The 22,446-nt window shown below is 41.9% G+C and overlaps 1 protein-coding gene across 1 annotated transcript; it reads left to right on the forward strand.

The window, feature by feature from the left end:
- Positions 1-796: 796 nt before the first annotated feature.
- Positions 797-1,590, forward strand: LOC113034378 (transcription factor Adf-1-like). The gene is made up of 2 exons (XM_026188885.1): positions 797-985; positions 1,127-1,590. The coding sequence occupies exons 1-2, from the start codon at positions 856-858 to the stop codon at positions 1,393-1,395; spliced, it is 399 nt and encodes a 132-aa protein (XP_026044670.1). The 5' UTR covers positions 797-855; the 3' UTR covers positions 1,396-1,590.
- The last annotated feature ends 20,856 nt before the right edge of the window (positions 1,591-22,446 follow it).

A 22,446-nucleotide genomic window follows, 5' to 3' on the forward strand; every position in this document is an offset into this window, starting at 1 on the left:
ATTTGGTAGAAAAACTATAATTAATCAGAAATACTATATTCGGCAGAAATACTATATTTAGCACAAATCTTATAAAATAGCAGAAATAGTGTGATTTAGCACAATAGTAATAAGTTAAACAGAAAAATTGGAAAAGCAAAATGGACAGCTGAAAAAATGCTGAACATGCTGAGGGTCCCTCAAATATACTTGTTAAATGACAAAAATCTGCAAAAAAATATATAACAGCCACACAATCACAAATATGGACACATATGGAAACACATGCACAGAGAGACACACACACAGGATCCAATTCAGTCAACCAGTCTAAATATATTGAATTTGAATCTTACAATGAGATCATCACATTAAAAGGCTCTCTCTCTCTCTCTCTCTCTCTGTCTGACACACACACACACACACACACACACACACACACACACACACACACACACACACACACACACACACAGCAGCAGCAAGTGAACTGGGGCTGTCAACAGCATGTTTGTTCACACCGAACGCGATGGACGCGAATAGAGCGTCAGGTTTACATGTAAAGTCAATGGAAAGGCGCAGTGACGCGCGATTGCGGGTCCCGCGAAAATTCGGAAGGAGATTTGCGTCGCCAAAACGCGTGAAACGAGCGTCAGTGTAGCGCATCTGGCGCGTTTGACGCGCGAATAAAACCACGCGCGTGAGTTTTTGTGTTGCATTTTGTGCATACGCGCGTTTCGCGTCTACTGCTCGAGTTGGAAAATCTGAACTCCAGCATCAAATCGCGCCGCGACAACCAATCAGGAGCCTGGTGACGTGGCTCTGACCTAGGTCAAAGGGGCAGATCCAGCCAAAGCCATTCATTCTTCATTCAGTATGGAGGAAAAGCTAATCAGTGCTGTGGCTAATTACCCCGAGCTGTATGATGCCAGCTACTATTTCTACCAAGACAGGAATAAAAAGGACCTAGCTTGGAGGCACATAAGTGAGGAGATCGGGCAACCTGGTAAGTCCATTCCTTCTTCTTTTTAATTTTCAGACTGACCCGATGAAGCCGCACAAAAGCTAGCAAGCCCACCTACTGTCCCGCGATTTTCCCACTGTTGTACAAATACCTTTCCGCTAACCAGATAATGCGTTTATTCAGAGGACATCTGCAGGAGAAAGTGGAAGAGCCTCAGGGACACCTATAATAAGGAGAAGAGGACAGAGAAGGAGAAGAGGAGTGGGTCTGCAGCAGGATCGGGGAGGAGATGGAAGTTCTTCGCGGTCATAGGGTTTCTGGACCCCTTCCTCACCCCGCGGGAGACTAGCGGAAATATGGTGCGGACCGTGGGGAACTTCTCCCCCGAGGACCAGGGACAGCCCAAAGAGGCAGCAGGGGAGTGTCAGTCAGAAGGTGTATGTTTACAATGAATTAATGTAGGCAGTTAATTTATGCGTGTTGTCATACAGGAATATATTTTGTTTATTAATAAACAGTATACAGTAGTCCCACTGTTCATCCGTCACCGCCTCGCCTTTTCGCTGATTTTTTTTTATTGCACCGTACAGCTTTCAACAATGCGCATTGCATTCTGCAGCCCAAATGACAAATCTCCTCCGTGTCGTGTCTCCTGCGCTTGCCAAACTTATCATGTTTGGTTTTGATAACCATCATGTCCAATAGAAAAAACAGCACTTAACTATGACCCTCATTCGGAAATAGACACCTGCACCGGGAGCGAAAAAGGCGCACAAAAGTGGCGCCGCAGACGGAGAAAAAGCGCAGCATAATACTTTTACGTTTTAAAATCGACAAAGGTTTGCACTTTGAGAATCAACTTGTGAGAACTGTGACCAGTGTTGGTCAAGTTACTTGAAAAAAGTAATCAGTAACTAATTACTGATTACTTCCCCAAAAAAGTAATCCCGTTACTTTACTGATTACTTATTTTCAAAAGTAATTAATTACTTAGTTACTTAGTTACTTTTTAAAAACACGATTTACAACCTGAAGAGGTGATAAAGCGATAGATCTTTCAGCCCAATTCTACTTTTTCTGCATAATCCATCATACAAAATGTAATCAAATGGAAAAGTCTCTTTTTTTAACTTGTTTTATCAGTTTTAATCTTTTAACTTTATGCATCAAGCAAAACTTTAATTATATGCAACATTCTCTGAGTTGAATAAATTAGTTTAACATTTAAACCTATTTTCTGCACATTCCAGCACATAAAATAAAATATTTTTGTGTTTACACTCACTCTTTCAAATAGATGCAAGTAAAACACAGCAGAAAATAAATAAAGTCAAAGACTCAGCAGTCCTGTTGCTCTATTTTCACCTGTAAAGCAGGACTGCGGTAGGCGGAGGTTTACCCTGGTGCAGGTGTGCCGCGGTCAGTGGAAGGATACGGCAGTTTCTCTGTGAGTTTCCCATTACGTCGTAGCTACTCGGTGCTTGTTGGAAGTTTAGGGTTTTTTTCGCTGTAAAAAGAAGTTTTCTTCCCACGCACAACGGACACTAATGTTTTTGTCACTTTTTATGGAATCAAACTCAAAGTAAGGTCAGTACTTCCACGCTGCACGCTCATACTCTCTCCCACAATCGATATGTGATCCATTGTTGATCTGCACACAGCTGTTGTCACTAACGGCGCACTCGCTTACGTCACTGTCGTGAGACATTCTCGCAAAAAATCACGGTTTTAGTAACGCAGTAACGCAGCGTTCCTACGGGAAAATAACGGTAATCTAATTACCGTTTTTGCAATAGTAATCCCTTACTTTACTCGTTACTCGAAAAAAGTAATCAGATTACAGTAACGCGTTACTGCCCATCTCTGACTGTGACTACTGTTCATGTGCTGCAATAAATGAGAGACCACTGTATATAATAATAAGTATATAATATTCTCTATGACTATTGTCTTCAGCCTGTTAACATTTAATATTCTCCTGATAGAGTCAAGTAATCATGCAGCAGAGTCCTCCCCTGTTGCTTCTCCTGGCTCCCCAGTCCCTGGTCCCTCAGCTCCTGCTGCTGCACCCACAGGTATGAACATCAAGCACTGATAGCTTGTTACTTGCTTGAATCCCCTTGTGATCACCTTTACTAAATATCTACAACCAATCTGTTCATATCCTGTTTTTTTTTTCAATTTTGAAAATGAAAATCTAGTAGCAGCCTTCTCATTACTTTGTGGTGGAGCTGGCTATCCTGGAGTCCCTAAAGAGGCCACGCCCGTCTCCAACAGAGCATTTCCTCCTCAGCCTTGTTCCTGCTCTGGAGAGCATGCCGCCTCAGACACGAGAATTCGTGAAATTTCAAATTTATAAATTAGTTTTTGAAAACAGCACAGCTGTGTTAAATTTGGAAACATTGGACCCTAATGATCAGTAGTTTTCTGATGAGGCAGCAGCTCTCCAGGGCAGAAACAATGTTCTTATTCTTCTCCTCCTTCTCCCTGAGGCTCTTCCACTCCAAGCTGGGTCCTTTTTATTCCTGTCTCTCTGTAAATAGTTAAATTTCATATATTTATGTTTTTGTTACTGAATTTATATATTTTATCAAATAAACATTTATAATGACAAATGTCTCTGTTCTACTACACAGCAAATATTGGCACCCGACTTGACACATGTAGAATTTATTTCATATTATACTAATGACAAATATACTAATACAGTGGGATGCAGAAGTTTGGGCAACCTTGTTAATAGACATTATTTTCCTGTATAAATCGTTGGTTGTTACAATAAAAAATGTCAGTTAAATATCATACAGGAGACACACACAGTGATATTTGAGAAGTGAAAAGAAGTTTACTGGATTTACAGAAAGTGTGCAATAATTGTTTAAACAAAATCAAGCAGGTGCATAAATTTGGGCACCAGAAAAAAGAAATGAAATAAATATTTAGTGTATATCAATGTGTGTGTCTCCTATATGATATATGGGGTGCCTTTGTCTGGACGTGCTTCTCATCCAGAGCTGCACAGCACAGAGGAAAGTTCCAGCGCTCCTGGAATCCCTCTGTGATGGACCGCCAGTCTCCAGGTGAAGGCACAGCCATGAAGTCGTCCACTAGACAGTCCCAGATGGACATCGCTGCCTGGGGGGTGATCTGGCTCACCGTGGACACACCGACTCTGTAACTGAACGCGATGGTCCTGAAGGAGTCCCCGGTGACAAGGAACCTGGACAAAATTGTTCAAAATTAGTATTATGTGTACTGCAGTTACAAAATACATTATTCAAATTCCAAAATACTTTTGTGATGTCAGATTTAAATCACAAAACTTAAATCTTACATAAAACATTTTGTAATTATAAGGATAATTACAAAATGTATATTAGATCATATCTAAAACAGTTGTGTTTTGTTTTAACTTTAACATATCATAATTTGATTGGTAGCAACTTTTGCCACTACAGTGAGCCAATCACTCATAATCCCTAAACATGTCAATCAGGTAGGAATGAAGTAAGACATTAATAGAAATAAAGAGTTGTATGTTGACATGTAGCCCTTTCCTTGCTTAAATCATTAATATTTTTGAAAAATTAATCTGTGATAAGACAGCTTATCAAGATAGAACCATGTAACTAAAGATGAACCAAACTGTTCAGTTTTATCTAACTCTGTTTTAATAAAGGCTGGTGACCCCTGCTATAGAGTCTGACAGTTGCAGGGATTATATACAAATATTCAACTATCCCAGAATTAAACCAGGTCTAAATTAGAGATGGCACGATACCACTTTTTTATGTCCGATACCGATACCGATATCATAAATTTGGATATCTGCCGATACCGATATGAATCCGATATAGTGTTTTTTAATCAACAAAACTGTTTTTTAAAATATCTTGCTGCATTTTGCAAGTCTGCAAGTTCATACTCAAGTTTAAAACAACAACTACACTAAAGCTATTCTGTTATACCTGTATACAAAAAAAATATTTCATAGTTCAGCAATACTGATCAATCTAATAAACTTAGACCTACACCATCCTCCCTATTCTGGTATTTTAAAGAGTACTTAGCGTAAATATTAAGCAACCTAACTAATAGGGTTCCAACTCCCAGCAACAACAAAAATAAATAAATAAAAAATAGGGAACCACCCCTCACGCTCCACCTCATGATGCTTAATCAACGTAATCAACCTTAATTTGATGAAGTGTGAAAAAAATGCACAGAAATCAATTAATTTTTCAAGAAATATTAAATAGATTCAACATCTTTCTTCAACAAAATTGCAGACTGCACAGATGGTACCTTCCCAAAGGAAAATGTACTATAGCTTACTAGGGTATATATATTAGACTTAATAGTCACTATATACAGTAATTGACTTCTATTCATTTTACATCAAATTAAAACTTTGGGTGTCAGATAATTATTTATTAAAAGCTAGACATTTTAAATGAGAATAAGAAAGAAAAGTATGTCTTTGTGCCCCCTTTTCCCAGTTAATGCCCTATTGGCCCCCCTGGCTAAACTTTGCTAGATCCGCCCCTGCACAGTTACCAGCCGTCAGCTACGTAGAAAAAGATCCTGGTGTAGAAAGTAATATTAAATAAATTGTAACAACAGCTTATCAAGCTTAAACGTGCTGCTGTTGTTCAGCCGCTGGTTTGCTCTTTCTGGTGCAAAGTGGACCAAAAACAAACAAGAGAGACTCACAACAGAAAAGCCGATCAGCTGATCATTAGCAGTTTCACGATTGAAGTAGCAGCCGGAGAGCGAGAGGCAGTCGCTCGTTAAGCTTAACGTGGGAATGCTTTACAAACATTCAGAGATGGACTTACACACTTGCTTTACTTCTCTCGGGGATAACTTTGTCGGAGATGAAATGCCAGGTTGCTAGCGAAGCTCCAAATGCTATCCAGACCACCGACAGGTCCCGCATGCCACAGCTGCTCTATCACGTGATGCATACTGCTCCGACGTTCTGAGGCGAGTTACGGCGTGTTGCAAGTTTTGTGAGGTGCTTTCGTGATATTTAATGGATCGGATTACATTTTTTATTTTTCTCCGATATCCGATCCAGTAATTTAGGTCAGTATCGGACCGATACCGATACGTAATATCGGATCGGTCCATCTCTAGTCTAAATATAAAGGAGTGAGTATCACTACAAAGGTTAACTCAGTGGTCCTAATGCTACAGTTTGATATCAGCAAACACCGAGCGCATACATTGATGTGACACCACAGCCATGCTATCATTGCAAACACTGATAACAGCATAAATCGAATTAAATCGGGACTTGATGAGAGCTTCTGAGTATCACTAGAAATATTATAAACAGTCTCCATACCACAGTTTGCTATCAGTAAACACCGACAGCATTCACTGTTAGCATAGCACATCCATGTTAGCAGTGTATAAATGGATGGTTTAGCATATATTAGCACAGGTATCAATAAAGGACTACCGTATTAAATACTTTTACTAACCTCAGGCAGACGGACAGGCGCTCTGCAGGTGGGATTGAGCACCTGTAGTTGGTGTCTAGGCGGGCGATGCTGGGACCGACGAGGGAAAGCAGGTCCTCAAACTGGCCGACGGTGATAGCGCTGGAATCGGCCGTCATCCAGGCGCAGCTCCTGGAGCAAATGGTGAAACTCACCAAACTGCTCACGCCTCTGGAGGACCTGATGGACCCAGGTACGGCGAGGACGTCTTTTACGCCGCTGCTCTGCTCTCCACAGTACATAGAGAAGGGAGACTCTCTCTTCAAGCGCTAGCTCGACAGCTGCCATCTTGCAAAGATACCGGTCTGGCACAACTTCCTCCCACATTTCCGGTTCACGCGCGTCAAAACGTTGAGACGCGAATGTGCACGTGTCAAATTAGGGGCGTTTGGGGCGTTTTGTTCGCGTCCATCGCGTTCGGTGTGAACACACCGTTAGTCAGTCAAACAGCTGTGAGCTGCTGAATTTGAATCCACCAATCAGAGAGGCTGTGTACTTTTTCCCGCCAAAACAGGTGCACGCAGCACAGAGAGACACAGGATTTTTGCAGTCTATTTCTCATAATGACGACTCCCCTCAAACAAATGACCATAATTTCCTAACCGTAGGGGCTAGAACGGTCATTCTTAAACCGTTTTGTTCAGAAGAGATGGGGGAATCTTAAAGTGTTGACAATTTATCATTAAAATATGAATTATTAAAGATACTTGACTTCTAATGCACCATAACTGAGTAGAGCAAAGCAAAAACTGCCTTGACTTGCCCTCAAACAACGCTTTGTAACTCTAAATCTATTTGGAGTATTAATATCATTCTTTCACCGTAAGAGACAGCAGGCTTTGGTGAACAATCATGGAAATTTTCAGGTCTCTGTGGAAATCCATTAAAAAGATATGACGAGAGAAAAAAGTGGTTCATTTCCAGAGTTTGAAATCTGAAGAAATCTGAGCGAAGGACGAATTTCCTACCCTCAAACAAGTCTAACTCATTTCAGAACGGTAATAGGTGAGAAAATAATTCTTGAATTGTGAGCGTCAGGAGTATCTGAAGATATACTGGGACAAGCCTTATGTCTTAACTTTGCTTCGTTAAGGAGATATGACGATTCGAATATGCCTCTCATTACAGAAATCAAGCGGTGATTTTGAACAAGCTCTCCATTGACTTTCTATGGAGAGTTTTGCGACTTTATGTTGGTCTGAGGAGATTTGCCAAAGTTCTATAAATCCCACAACAATGATAGTGACATTTTCGGAAAGCCAGCAAAATACCTATGTTTTGATGTATAATTTGTGGAAGTTGAGTGGAAGCTGATTTATACCTGAATAGCCCAATAATTTGAGAACATTTTAAAGTTTGAATGGTTGTTCTACGTGAAAAGTAGTTAAGTTTCAGAAACAAGCAAATTTTAGCAGAATTGCAGAAGTTTCCCATTCATTTCAATGGGACAAATTAAGCTTAATATTTTAAAAAGTATAATAGTGAAAAATACCAAAAGACATAGCACACATTAGCAGAAATAGCAGAATAGTTTAAAATTTGAACGGTGAAAATCGGCTGAAAATTGTGGAAGTAGTTAAGTGCCAAAAAGTGTACGGAAGTCCCAAGAGGAACTCAATAGTGTACAACTAAACAGCAGCTGCTATATCTTACTGCTCAGCAGCTTAAATGAGTTTTGCATTTACGGAGGTTGGGTGTTTATCTCTGTGTCTATAAGTGAGTGTACGTCTACGTGGGGGGGGGGGTCTGGATGAATTAACGGGTAAAAACTAGCGTTAGTAAAAAAGTTGAAAACTTACGGTGGTTTGTCCTTTGCAGAAGCTGTACCTGGATGCAGTCGTTTGAGGTGCTGGTGCATAGCCGTCATGCTTTTATGATAGGCCGTTTCCACCTCACAAAGCCGGCAAACGACTGAATCACTTCCTTTTCTGTTAAAATATCCCCATACTGTAGAACTGCGTGTTCGGGTGGAGTGATTTAAGTTGACTGCAACTGCCTCACTCATGATTCCGCTACTCGCTGCCGCCATGTCTTTTTTTGAAAGTGACGACGCATCGACGCAGATTTTTTTACGTCGACGTACGATTACGTCGACGCGTTGTCCCAGCCCTAATGGCAGTACTGCACTTTAAAGAGGTTACGTGGACTCTGCTGACTCCATTGTTAATTCTTTTTTTTCCAACAATATCTTTATTATTTTTTACATTTTAATGACTTACAAACAGTCCAACATTCTAAATACTACATGAACATACACTCCTCTCAGACAGCAAAAAGAAAACAAAAAAGTAATCAGATTTATCACCCTGTTAAAGGCCTAAATTTATCATTATCCCAAATCAAATGTCATTGCCCTCAGTCCTCGTCCTCCTCAGATAATACAAATCCTTCTACAAAATTCACAAATGGTCTCCACACCTTCTCAAAAACATCCAATTTCCTTTTCAGTATACATGTTATCCGCTCCAATGGCAAAGCCACCATCATTTGTTTTATCCACTGTGTGATACTTGGTTCCCTTGTTCTTTTCCATTTTAGTGCGATTAATCTTTTTGCTTGTAACAAACCCATATCAATAAACATTCTGTCACTTTTTGTGTATCTCATGTTTTCTGGGTACAATCCCAGAATAAGGAAGCCAGGATCCAAAACAACCTCTTTGGATAATATTTGTTTCATAGTTTGTGTTACTGCAACCCAAAAAGAGCCTATCTTCCTGCAATCCCAAATACAATGCCAAAAGTTACCTTTATCTTCATTACATTTATTACAAGTGTCTGGAATATTAGAGTTGTACTTATTCAATTTTTCCGGAGTAACATATATTCGCATTAACCATTTGTATTGCAACAACCTTAGTCTAGAATTAATAGTTTGTTTATGAGCTTTTGCACAAACCAATGCCCATTGTTCCACGGATACGTCTTTCTTTAAATCATTTTTCCAGGCGTTCAACCTTCCCAAAGAATTGTCAGATGTTTTGGACCTAATCAATTTATATATTTCTGATATTGCCCCTTTTTTTGAACTGCTTTTGCTTATTATGTCTTCCAATTCTGATTTTGGTGGTTTGGTGGAGGTATTATTTTGATTCGCTCTAATGTAACTTCTAATTTGGAGATATTTGAAAAATTGCTTTCTATCTATATTATATTTATGTCTAAGCATATCAAAGGACATCATATCTTGAGAATCTGTTGCATACAAATCTTGGATTTTTTGGAGTCCTTTAATTGACCATTGTCTAAAAACTTCATCCTCTCTTCCAGGTCTGAAATCCTGGTTTCCCCACATTGGTGTAAACTGTGACAATTAGAGCTGGGCGATAGAACGATAACGATATGTATCGCGATATAACTTTTTCTCGATAGAAAAATTTAACTACTGCGATAGACCTCGCAGAGCCGAACCAATCACAGCCGCAGCGTCACGTCACGTGACTTGTTACGTACAGCACAAGTGCCAAGCCGCACATGTGTATTTGTTTGGGAAGCAGCCAGCCACCGTACCGCCCGGGTAATGGAGGAAATGAGTGTGCCGACTAGAAAAATCAACCGAGCGTGACCGAAGGTTACCGAAGAGAAAACAGATGATGGTTCCAATGCCGGAGAGATTGTCGAACGGAAGAGCCATAGAAGTTCCGTAGTGTGAAGGTATTTCAGCTATTTCAAGCCTGACAAAAAACAGAGTAGCGCGCACTGTAAATTGTGCCAAAAGCAAGTCTGGAAATACAATAAACTGGTGCATGCTCAGGCTACGTCCACACGTACCCGGGTATTTTTGAAAACGCAGATTTTTCTATGCGTTTGCACCTTTCGTCCACACGTAAACGGCGTTTTTGGTCACTGAAAACAAAGATTTTTGAAAACTCCGTGTTACGGCTGTGGCCATAAGAACACTGTGTGGGCTGTTTGTTCTGTCTCTTTACGGTGTTTAAGACTCTTTACAGGTCCCTCCCCTAATGAAGAGTAGTGAGCAGCTGATTGGACCATGGAACAGGTGACCACATTCAAAAAGCCGCTCTGACAGCTCCAGAGAGAGAGAGAGAGAGTGTGGAGCCGTCGCAGTCCTGACCCTGGTTTTCCCAGCCTGTGTTTATCTTGTATATTTGTGGGAGTGTGAATTGTAAAAGCCGCTCCTAGTGCTTTAAATGAGAGCTTAGGCACTCGTGGGCTGAAGCGGAAGGGGTGAGCTGCCTTTTCTTTTGGAATTGTTTTCTCCTGTTTTCTTGGTCAGGGAGCGAGGGATAGCTCTGTCATTTGTTTGTTCTTTTTTCCTTCTTAGGGTTTAGTTAGTCTTTTCTGGTGGGACTTAGTTGGTTTTGTTTATTATTTTTGGCCTGGGCTCACCCTGGAGCTATGCTTCTTGTCCTTAAATAAAATCCTTTTTTTTTACTCACAACTGGTTTGGATGTTTGGCTTGGGAACCAGGGCGGGGATTTGTCTCTCTCTCCTCCAACCTTGTGTGCGTCCCTGCCCGCCTAGACTAGGGGCGTAACATAAATGGGGGCTCGTCCCTTTTCGTTCGTGTGATTGGTTCGTTTCCTTTTTGCGTTTGTGGTGGGGGGGGGGAACGTCGTGCGCGAGTTTTGCGGCTCTGGAGTGCGCGGATGCGGTTGGGTGTCTGCGGTGTTGTGTTTTCCTTTTTCGCTTTGCTCGTGATGTCGTTTGACATGGATGATTTTGCGCAACGTCCCTCCATTGAAAAGTTGGAGCGGTGCACAAAAGCAGATTTGTTGGTAGTGGCTAACTTATTCAGGGTGGATGTTCCGTTGAATGCTAAGAAGGCGGATATTAAACACTGTTTGGTGGAGAGACTGGTGGACAGGGGAGTGTTTGGGGGGCAGAAAACCTCGCCGAGTGGGTCTGGGAGTTTGGAGACGGCAGTGGGGGCGGAAGCTGCTGGGGCCGTCCCGAAGCCTTCCAAGGGGCGGATGCCGTCGGGGGCGGAAGCTCCTGTCGCCATTCGGTCTCCTGTATTTGACCCGGCTGGCCAGGTTGGGGCGGGTTTGGTGACGGAGGATCTCAGGCTTGCCCTTCGCTTGAAGGAGGTGGAGTTGGCGGCTAAGGCTAAGGAAGTCGAGCTCATGCATCTCCGCATTCGAGCTATGGAGCTTGATCGTTCTCGAGCGAGTGACGCTGCTCCCGTTCCTGTAAGTACACTCCCCGACACTCCCACCATAGACCAGTTTAACGCTAGCAAACAGATTGTTTTGGTACCTCCTTTTAGGGAAGGAGAGGTTGACTCATATTTCACTGCTTTTGAGCGCATCGCAACCACTTTAAAATGGCCAAAGGACGTCTGGAGTCTGTTGCTGCAATGCAAATTAATGGGAAGAGCGCAGGAGGTCTGTGCGAGTCTTTCTATTGCGGACAGCTTGGATTATGAGGTTGTCAAATCCACTATTTTGCGGGCTTATGAACTTGTCCCAGAGGCGTATCGACAGAAGTTTCGTGCCTGTCGCAAGTTTGATAGTCAAACGTTTGTGGAATTTGCACGTGAGAAAACCGTCTTATTTGACAAGTGGGTGGCTGCCAGTCACGCGGAGGACTTTACTCAGCTAAAGGAGTTGATCCTGCTGGAAGAGTTCAAGACATGTCTCCCTGAAAACATTGTCGTGTATCTTAACGAGCAGAAGGTGGGGTTACTGTCTAAAGCCGCGGTCCTTGCCGACGAGTTTGTGTTAACTCATCGTGCTGCACTTTCGACAGAGCGCCGTGAGTACACTTCCTCACCTCGTCCTGTCAGAAGTTATAGGGTTTCCCCTAAGCGCCAGACACGTTCTGCTGCTATTCCTATGTCAGATCGCAAATGTTTTTATTGTCATGAAATCGGGCACCTCGTTGCTGCTTGCCCATCACTACAGCGCAGGGAGCAGGCCAACACGGTGAGGAAGCCGAAAAGTGTGGGTTTCGTTCGTTCTATGTCAGCTTCCACTTCACCTAGCAATGGAGTGGGAAGTGAAGGCTTTGATGAGAGCTACCGCCCTTTTGTGTCGGAGGGGTTTGTTTCGTTGAATGAAAAAGAGGAGGATCGGGTGCCGATCATGATTCTGCGTGACACTGGGGCCGCGCAGACTCTTATTTTGAAGGGGATTCTACCTTTTTCTGATGACTCTTTTTGTGGTTCGGATGCTCTTGTCTGGGGTGTAAAAATGGATGTACTGCGTGTGCCACTGCACAATGTGTTTCTTCAATCGCCGCTCGTTTCGGGTTTGGTACCGGTTGGCGTGCGCGACCAGTTGCCAGTGCCCGGAGTTGCGATGATTCTGGGGAATGATTTGGCTAACGGAAAAGTGTTTTCTACCCCGAGAGTGGTTGAGATACCGGTGCCTGATATTTCATTACCTAACCCTGTCGCTGAGGAGCATTCCTCCTCTGTTTTTCCTGCTTGCGCGGTAACTCGTGCGCATAGGCGCAAGTACGGTGACGTGGATTTATCTGATTCTTTTCTCTGTGCTGGTGGTGGTCCGGAGTCTGAATCTGAAACCCGTGTTCCACTGACGGGCGACTCTGAGGCGATGCTGCCTATTAGCCCATCAGTGACACCTCAACTGTCTTTGGAAATCAACAAAAAGGAGTTGGTTTCGGCACAGCAGAGTGACCCAACTCTTGTGAGTTGTTTTTCCGCTGCCAACTCTAGCGACCAGTACCCTCGTGTTTATAGTGTCGAGGATGACGTGTTGATGCGTACTTGGTATCCGCCTACAGCTGGTGATTTGGGTTGGAATGTGTTTAAACAGGTTCTGGTGCCTCAACAGTACCGACCCAAAGTTCTTGGTCTTGCCCATGACAGTTTTTCTGGACATTTAGGTATTAGGAAAACCTATCACCGCATTCTGCGTCATTTCTTTTGGCCAGGATTGAAGAATGACGTTGCTCAGTATTGTCGTTCTTGTCACACCTGTCAGATTAGTGGTAAGCCTAACCAAGTCATTCCACCCGCTCCATTACACCCTATTCCAGTTTTAGGGGAACCTTTTGAACACATCCTCATCGACTGCGTTGGTCCGCTCCCTAAAACAAAATCGGGTCACCAGTACCTCTTGACTCTGATGTGTGTTGCTACCCGTTTTCCCGAGGCAATTCCGTTGCGCACCCTTAAGGTTAAACCAGTTGTTAAGGCATTGGTGAACTTTTTCTCTATTTTTGGTTTACCAAAAGCTGTTCAAACTGACCAAGGCTCTAATTTCATGTCTAGGATTTTTGCTCAGGTTTTGCAGTCACTTGGCATTAAACATCGGAAATCTAGTGCCTATCATCCGGAGTCGCAAGGTGCGCTCGAGCGGTTTCATCAGACATTGAAATCGATGATGCGGAAATTTTGCCTTGAGTCTCAAAAGGAGTGGGATGAGGGGTTGCCGCTGCTTCTTTTAGCAGTGAGAGAAAGTGTGCAGGAGTCGTTAGGATTTAGCCCTGCTGAGCTGGTGTTCGGTCACACAGTGCGTGGCCCCTTGCGATTGCTTAAGGAGAACTTCCTGTCCGACACTGTTGCCCCTAAGGAAAATGTGTTAGACTATGTGAGCTCTTTCAGAGAGCGTTTGCATAACACGTGCGCAATTGCACGGGATGCTCTCAGTGCAACGCAAGGTAGGATGAAGGGGAAGTTTGATGTGAAGGCTGTGCAGCGTAAATTTGAGGTTGGTGATAAAGTTTTAACACTTTTACCGGTCCCTGGATCTTCCCTCCAGGCCAAGTTCAGTGGTCCGTATACAGTGCAGGCGAAATTGAGTGACACGGATTATGTCATCGACACCCCAGAGCGAAGGAAAAAGTGCCGTGTGTGTCATATTAATATGATGAAGCCCTACTTTGCTGGTGGTGTGTCAACAGTTGCGACTGTGGGGGTGCCGGTTTCCGAAACTCGGTATGACCCAGTAGGTGACGATTTGGTTTTCGGTTGTGCTGTGGGCTGCGCACGACTTAGGAATTCTGAAATCCTACGTGATTTAAGGTCACATTTAACTGGGGTAGACGATGATGTCCGAAATGACGTGTGTCGGTTGATTGAAAATCATCCTAATCTTTTCTCGGACACTCCATCCTGTACCACCGTGTTGGAGCATGATATCGATGTGGGGGACCATCCTCCAATCAAACAGCATGCCTACCGGGTGAATCCCACTAAGCGTGCTCTTTTCCAGACAGAAGTCTCTTATCTGTTGGAGAATTGTCTTGCTGTCCCTAGCTCTAGTGCGTGGAGTTCCCCATGTCTCCTAGTGCCTAAAGCGGATAAGACCCCACGGTTTTGTACAGATTTTCGGAAGGTGAACAGTGTGACCAAGCCTGACTCCTATCCTCTGCCCAGAATGGAGGATTGTGTTGATAGGGTCGGTTCTGCGACCTTCGTTACCAAGCTGGACTTGTTAAAGGGCTATTGGCAAGTTCCCCTAACATCACGTGCGGCCGAAATCTCTGCTTTTGTTACTCCTGACCATTTTCTCCAGTACACTGTCATGCCTTTCGGGTTGCGCAACGCTCCCGCCACATTTCAACGGCTCATGAATATCGTGCTGGGCAGCGTCTGCAAGTGTGAAGTGTATTTGGATGACATTGTCGTCTATTCAGACACCTGGTCAGAGCATATGGAGACACTCACTGATGTGTTCCATCGCTTGGAAAGGGCATCCCTCACCCTCAACCTCGCCAAGTGTGATTTTGGTAAAGCCATGGTAACGTACTTAGGAAAGCAGGTGGGTCAGGGGCAAGTGCGCCCTATCTCGGCCAAAATCCAGGCCATACTGGATTTTCCTGCCCCTCAGACTAGGCGTGAGCTTCGCCGTTTCCTCGGCATGGTGGGCTACTACCGGAGTTTCTGTCAAAACTTCGCGGACGTGGTCGCACCTCTCACTAGCCTCACTAGTGTGTTGAGACCTTTTGTGTGGACCTCTGCGTGTCAGAGTGCGTTCCGGGCTGTTAAGACTCTCCTGTGCAGTGCGCCAGTGCTGGCCGCCCCTGATTTTGCACGCCCTTTTAAGTTGGAAGTGGACGCCAGTGCAAACGGGGCAGGTGCCGTATTGCTGCAGGAAGACCATCATGGTGTGGATCACCCAATCGGCTATTTCTCAAGGAAATTCAATGTCCATCAGCGAGGGTACAGCACGATTGAGAAGGAGGCCCTCTCTCTGCTGTTTGCATTGCAGCATTTCGAGGTGTATGTCGGTGGCAGTCCCTCGCCTGTGATTGTTTATACCGACCACAATCCCTTGGTATTCCTAATGCGGATGCGGAACTCGAAGCAGAGGCTGATGAGGTGGTCCCTCCTGGTGCAGGACTTCAATTTGGAAATCCGTCATAAAAAGGGCACAGAGAATGTGTTAGCGGATGCCCTATCCCGTGTTTTCCCTTAAACATGACTGTCCAAAACATCTACAAAGGAGATGTCTTTGATTTTGGGAAGGGGGGTGTTACGGCTGTGGCCATAAGAACACTGTGTGGGCTGTTTGTTCTGTCTCTTTACTGTGTTTAAGACTCTTTACAGGTCCCTCCCCTAATGAAGAGTAGTGAGCAGCTGATTGGACCATGGAACAGGTGACCACATTCAAAAAGCCGCTCTGACAGCTCCAGAGAGAGAGAGAGAGAGTGTGGAGCCGTCGCAGTCCTGACCCTGGTTTTCCCAGCCTGTGTTTATCTTGTATATTTGTGGGAGTGTGAATTGTAAAAGCCGCTCCTAGTGCTTTAAATGAGAGCTTAGGCACTCGTGGGCTGAAGCGGAAGGGGTGAGCTGCCTTTTCTTTTGGAATTGTTTTCTCCTGTTTTCTTGGTCAGGGAGCGAGGGATAGCTCTGTCATTTGTTTGTTCTTTTTTCCTTCTTAGGGTTTAGTTAGTCTTTTCTGGTGGGACTTAGTTGGTTTTGTTTATTATTTTTGGCCTGGGCTCACCCTGGAGCTATGCTTCTTGTCCTTAAATAAAATCCTTTTTTTACTCACAACTGGTTTGGATGTTTGGCTTGGGAACCAGGGCGGGGATTTGTCTCTCTCTCCTCCAACCTTGTGTGCGTCCCTGCCCGCCTAGACTAGGGGCGTAACACTCCGTTTTTGCATTTACGTGTGGACTAGAAAAACGGAGAAAACGCAGCGTCAAAGGTGTGCGCATTTTTTTGACGTCACACTGTGCGCCACGTTATTGTTTCGGTGAAATGAATTTCTACAATACTGTTACTGTTAATTCACATTTTACTTGTGAGCAACGGCACATTTAAATCTTGTGCTTTACGCTGGGCAGAGGGGGGAGGGGCGGTAGTTACACTCAGTAGCACAGGAACAGAGCCAGAGAGAGAGAAAGAGAGGCAGGGACAACAACATTAGAAAGGTATAGTAATCATCCACAACTATTTTCGGTTGCAGATGATAAAGGATTGAGAAAGTTTATTCATGCAGGTCCATATGACAGAGAATATGCATGTTCTTTTAGTTTTCATATTATAATTTATATTTAATTGTGTTGTGGTTTGCAGTGTTTTGTGTTCTTTTCACTTTAAATTTGTGAAAGGAAAAAGCTGAAAATTTAAATAGTTAAAAGTTGAAATGTGAATAGTTGATTTTTGTATTATATGATTTATTTATTACATTTTATGTGGAGTGAATAAATAAAAGTATATTTACGGTGGCCCCTAGAGACAAAGCACATACAAACTCCAAAACACGTACAAACTCCAAAACACGTAAAAACACGTACAAACTCCAAAACACGTAAAAACTCCAAAACACGTAAAAACACGTACAAACTCCGAAGCACATAAAAACTCAGAAGCATATAAAAACTCAGAAGCACATAAAAACTCAAAACACGTACAAAAAACAACAGAAGTGCTCCAGGATGCTGGGCGCAGTGTTGAGCCTTTGTTATCTTGTGGCTACACAAGCCAGCAAGTACCAACGACCGGATTTGGTGTGTGGTAATAACAGGTAAATGAACTTTTTTTTAAATTATTTGAATATATATATGAGTGCCTGTGTATAAATACACAAACAATACACACATGCTTTCAATTGTGTAATTTAAGTGATCTAGTAGCTCTGCTTTGGAAGTTCAGTTAATGCTAGAAATGTGTTTTGGAGTTTGTACGTGTTTTGTCTCTAGGGGCCACCGCATATATTTATATATAAACATATAGAAATAAAACCACTTGTTTTTACGTTAGTAATTCCTTTTGTGCATAATTTTATATTATTGTTAATAATAAATTAATTAAAGCAACAAAACAACCTGAAGAGCCGGTTCGGAGCCGAAAGAGCCGGCTCTTTTTAGTGAGCCGAACCGAAAGAGCCGGATCTCCAAAATGAGCCGGAAATCCCATCACTAGTAGGGACGGTACCTTGCTCAGGGGTACCTCAGGGTAGCCGTTAAGTGGATTCGAACCGCCGACCTTCCGATCATGGGGCGACCACTTTACCTACTGAGCTATCCCTGCCCCCATCTGGTCCAGCTTTTTTACCTGATCTCATATTGTTAATTGCCCTGCTTATTTCCTCTTCGGTGATTTCTGCATCTAATTGTTGTTTTACGTCGTCAGCGATAGTAGGAATATTTATTTTATCCAGAAACGCATTTCTGGAGTTTTGATCTGATCTATCCTGGGATTCATAAAGTTTTTCATAATAGTTTCTAAATTCCTTGTTTATTTCAATCGGATCCATGATCATTTCCCCTTTGCTGTTTATAATCGACGTTATATTTTTCTGCACTTCCAATTGTTTAATTTGCCATGCCAATATTTTTCCAGGTTTCTCTCCTTGTTCATAAAAAGACTGATTTAATCTCAAAATGTTCGAAGCTGCTCTATCTGCCGATTCTTTATTATATTGTGCTTTTAGAATTAGCAAGTCTTTCTCTATTAATGGGTCTCTACTTTTGAACACTAGTTCCTCCAGTTTTTTAATTTCCTTTTCCATGTGCTGTCTTGTTTTGCATTTTTCTTTAGATTTCGATGAAGTATATGCTATCATAACTCCCCTTAAACATGCCTTAAATGCCTCCCACCTAATGCTAGCTGATGTCTGTGAGCTATTTATAGTAAAATACTCATCTATTTCTTTTCCTACAAAAGTGAGGAATCCTTCATCATTCAGCCATTTCTGGTGTAAGCACCATCTATGTTCAATTGTTCAATTGTTAAGTTATTATGTGTATATATGATATTGCAGGGAGCATGATCCGATATTAATATACTGTCATATGAACATGTCTTTATGTTTGATAGGAGGCTCGCTGATACTAAGAAATAGTCTATTCTGGAATACGTATTAAACGTTTTTGAATGGCAAGAAAAAAGTATATCATCAGGTTTTAACTGTCTCCAGATGTCTATCAAATGCAGTTCCTTCATGAAGTTAAGAATTGTCTTTCGGCTTTTGTTATGGGCCTGATCAGTCCCAGTCTGTCTATCCTTACTGGGATCCAGAACACAGTTCCAATCTCCTCCTATGATGCATTTTCCGTGGAGTGATGAAATTGTGAGAAAAAGATTAGTAAAAAATGTATCATCATCTGTATTTGGTCCATATACATTAATTAAGTTAATGGTTTCCTGTACAAGTAATCCCTGGATGATCAAATATCTACCAAATTTGTCTTTAATTACATTTTTGACCTGAAAAGGTACTGATTTATGTATTAATGTGATTACTCCCCGAGCATTGGATCTAAATGGTGCTGCATACAACGAACCCTGCCACCTCCTGCCAACCTTAATATGTTCCTCCTCCAGCGAGTGCGTCTCCTGAAGAAAAATTATTTTTGCTTCCAGATCTTTCATTTTGTTCATTACTTGCTTAATCTTTTTATTACTTTTTAGGCCTCTACAATTCCAAGAGGTACATTTAACTGCCAATTTCCGAGCCAACACGCCTCACATGCATTGCTAAATACTTAAACTTGTCTGAGAGTGCGAACAAAACAGAACCCAAAACACAAGCTTTAAATGAACAAACCGTACAAAAGAAAAAACACAAAAAACCCCACCCACCCAGTTCCTGGGTAACCCATGCAAATGTTCTACTTCCAACGTTAACCATATACAGATCCCAGTTTTAAGATCTGCTAACTCAAAATGACCACGGCTTTATGCCTGGCTCTTCCTTGTTCCCTGTATCCTTAATGAATCCTTTAGCTTTGCTAATATTCCACTGCCCCTTAATAATTAACTGCTTTTTTGTTGTCTTTAAACAAACAAACAAAAAAAACAAAACAAAAAAAAAACCTAGACACATAAATGAAAATGAAATGAAAATAAAAGTAAAGAACAAAAGAGTAGAATAAAATAAAAATCGAAAATTATCTTTATGTCTGTCTATTTATCCATGTAGATAAAAAAAATAAAGTAAATAAAATAAAAATAAATAAAAAAACCCACTTTGCTCTTAGTTACCTTTTGCTTTGATGAAGTTAACTATATCCTTTTCCAAAATGAATCATTACCCCAGATTGCTAGACCTTATAATATCATCCTCATTTCTGGCTCTCCTGGATCTGCTTTATGAAGCTTTGGACTTCTTCTGGCATGCTAAATCTGTGGATTTGTTCCTTGTATGTTACTATCAGTTTAGCTGGTGGTACGATGCCACTTCTCAGTCCCATCTTCCAGAGTTGTTGTCGTACCCCTCCAAACTTCTTCTGTTGTTTGTGCACCTCTGTGGCGACGTCCTCATAGAATCTCACCCTTTTGTTCTTGTACAAAATATCCTTTTTCGATCTTGCTGCTCTGAGCACCATATCTTTCTGTTTGTAGTTAAGAAAGCACATTATTAATGTTCTTGGAGGTTCCTCAGGCTTTCTTGTTGGGCCAATGCGATGTGCTCTCTCGATAACCAGAGGGCTCCTTGACGTGTTCAACTCCAATACGTCCGTTATCCAGTTTTCCAGGAATCCACAGGTGTCCGCGCCCTCTTCTCCCTCTGGAACTCCGACCAACCTGAGGTTATTGCGTCGGGATCTGGTTTCCAAATCCACTACTTTATCCATCAGTGCTTTATTTTCTTTTTCTAATCTTGAAATGGTGGTCCCCATCACCACATGTTCATCTTCAACATTTGAAATGCGTTTCTCCGTTTGCTCTACTCTCCCCACACAGTCAGATAATTTTTTCTGCATTTCGTTCATGGCTGCCACAACCTCATCTGCCTTGCTGGAAAACTTGGCCACTGCGCCCTCCAGCTTGTCCCAAAGTGCAGTTTGCGCATTTGCAAGCTTGTTTTCAATACCTGCAAACTCCTCTCGTATGGCATGCTGCAACCTCTCCTTCATGTTGCCACTATCCGCGGGGCCGTGTTCGCTCATGGTGGCTGGCTTCTTAGCTGCGCAGGTCTCAGACGCACTAGCTTCACCGCCAAACACCGATATCTTGGTTTGCGTGGTTGACTTAGTCTTCTCCTTGGTAATTTTACCAGGTCCAGGCATCGTGGGTCTATAGCGTATTTCGTTTTCGTGTTTTGGAGCTTACTTTTAAGGATTTAGCAAAGTTTCTTGCAGGAGCAGTTCAGAGCTCGACCGATTGCTACGGTGACGTCATCGGAAGGCCTCCATTGTTAATTCTAGAACATTTTCAAGTGGCAGGAAGTCACGAGGAAAGGTTTTGTTTTTTTTGTTTGTTTGTTTTTTTTATTTAAACAAATTTTCATATACAAAACAAGTCAAGGAAACAGACCAGAATTGTAACAATTTACATTATAAAGATGGTGAAGCAAGTCATCATAACTTTACAGGGAGAAAATAAAAGTTTCTAGGGTAAAGTAATAAGGAACATAGACCTTTTGACACAGGCAGGAAAATTAGAATAGCAAGTATTTTGTGATTTTACCGTATAGTACAGCAGTTTTTTTGTTCATATTTGAAATAAGCTTAAGTGACTTAAAATATTGACAAAAGTAATTCAAGAAGACGGTAAACATAGGAGAGGCATTCTTCCACTTACATAAATGAATAAAAAACTTACATAGCACTATTACAAAATTGACAACATCTGAGATTTCAGAATCCAGATTGTCCATAAAGTAAAGAATGTCCTTAGATGTGAAGGCAGGTACATTGGAAATCCTGAGTGAAACCCAACAGTGTATTTCAAACCAGAAAGCATTAACATACTGACAAGTGAAAAATAGATGCTCTAGTGTTTCTGGATCGGAAGAACAGAAAGCACAAGAGTCAGCCTCAAAATTAAACCTTTTATGCAGGAATTCTCCAACTGGATAAATGCCGGATATGATTCTGAAGTGTGTTTCTTTCATTTTAGGCGCAAGTGGGTATTTTAGGTAAAAAGAAAATGACTTTTCTTTCAACATGCTATCAAGGTCATGTCTGACATTGACATTGTAGTTGCAGAATACTATTTGCTTAAAGGTATTAGAGATGAACTTATTATTAAATTGTTAGTCCTTTATTGAGGTATTACCTATCGTCAGTGAAGGTAAGCATGTTCTTATTAATGAATACTTTAAAGTATTTACGATAAGATTTAACAACGGTGTGGGTATCGCTTTACAAACCTTATTATAATTATTAAATGAAATCTCTATTTTATACTTATCAATAAATTCTTCATAAGATAGCAAGTTTCCATTTTTATCAAGCAGATCAACAACAAAACATACACCGTTATCATACCAGTCTGATTTAAATAAGGACTTCTTATTGATGACTATAACCCTATTATTCCACAACACAGAATTGTGAGGTGAAAAATTGTGGGTGAAAATTAGTTTAGTTTCCCAAAATTCAAAGCTTGCTTATAGAAACTAGACAACTTAAGAGGAATCTTACATATTTCATAATCACATCTGAGCAAAAAATCTAACCCCCCGACCTTATTAAAGAGTTTGTTTGGAATATGGTACCACGTAGATTGAGGATAGGAAATGCAGTCTTTTATCCATGTGAGCCTGAATGCAGCAATAATGGATTCAAAGTCTAAAGCTTTCAAGCCCCCATTTTCATAGTCTTTAACTAGTTGTGATTTGCGTATATAATGTGTTTTATTCTTCCAGATAAAGCTGAATATAAT

The sequence above is a fragment of the Astatotilapia calliptera genome, chromosome 12, assembly GCF_900246225.1.
Source record: "Astatotilapia calliptera chromosome 12, fAstCal1.2, whole genome shotgun sequence".
NCBI classification, from domain to species: domain Eukaryota; kingdom Metazoa; phylum Chordata; class Actinopteri; order Cichliformes; family Cichlidae; genus Astatotilapia; species Astatotilapia calliptera.

Bases quoted from the DNA above. Each gene is read 5' to 3' on its own strand.
- LOC113034378 (XM_026188885.1), top strand. From the start codon at position 856: ATGGAGGAAAAGCTAATCAGTGCTGTGGCTAATTACCCCGAGCTGTAT. The intron at 986-1,126 runs GTAAGTCCATTC...GCGTTTATTCAG, and splicing joins TGAGGAGATCGGGCAACCTG to AGGACATCTGCAGGAGAAAG.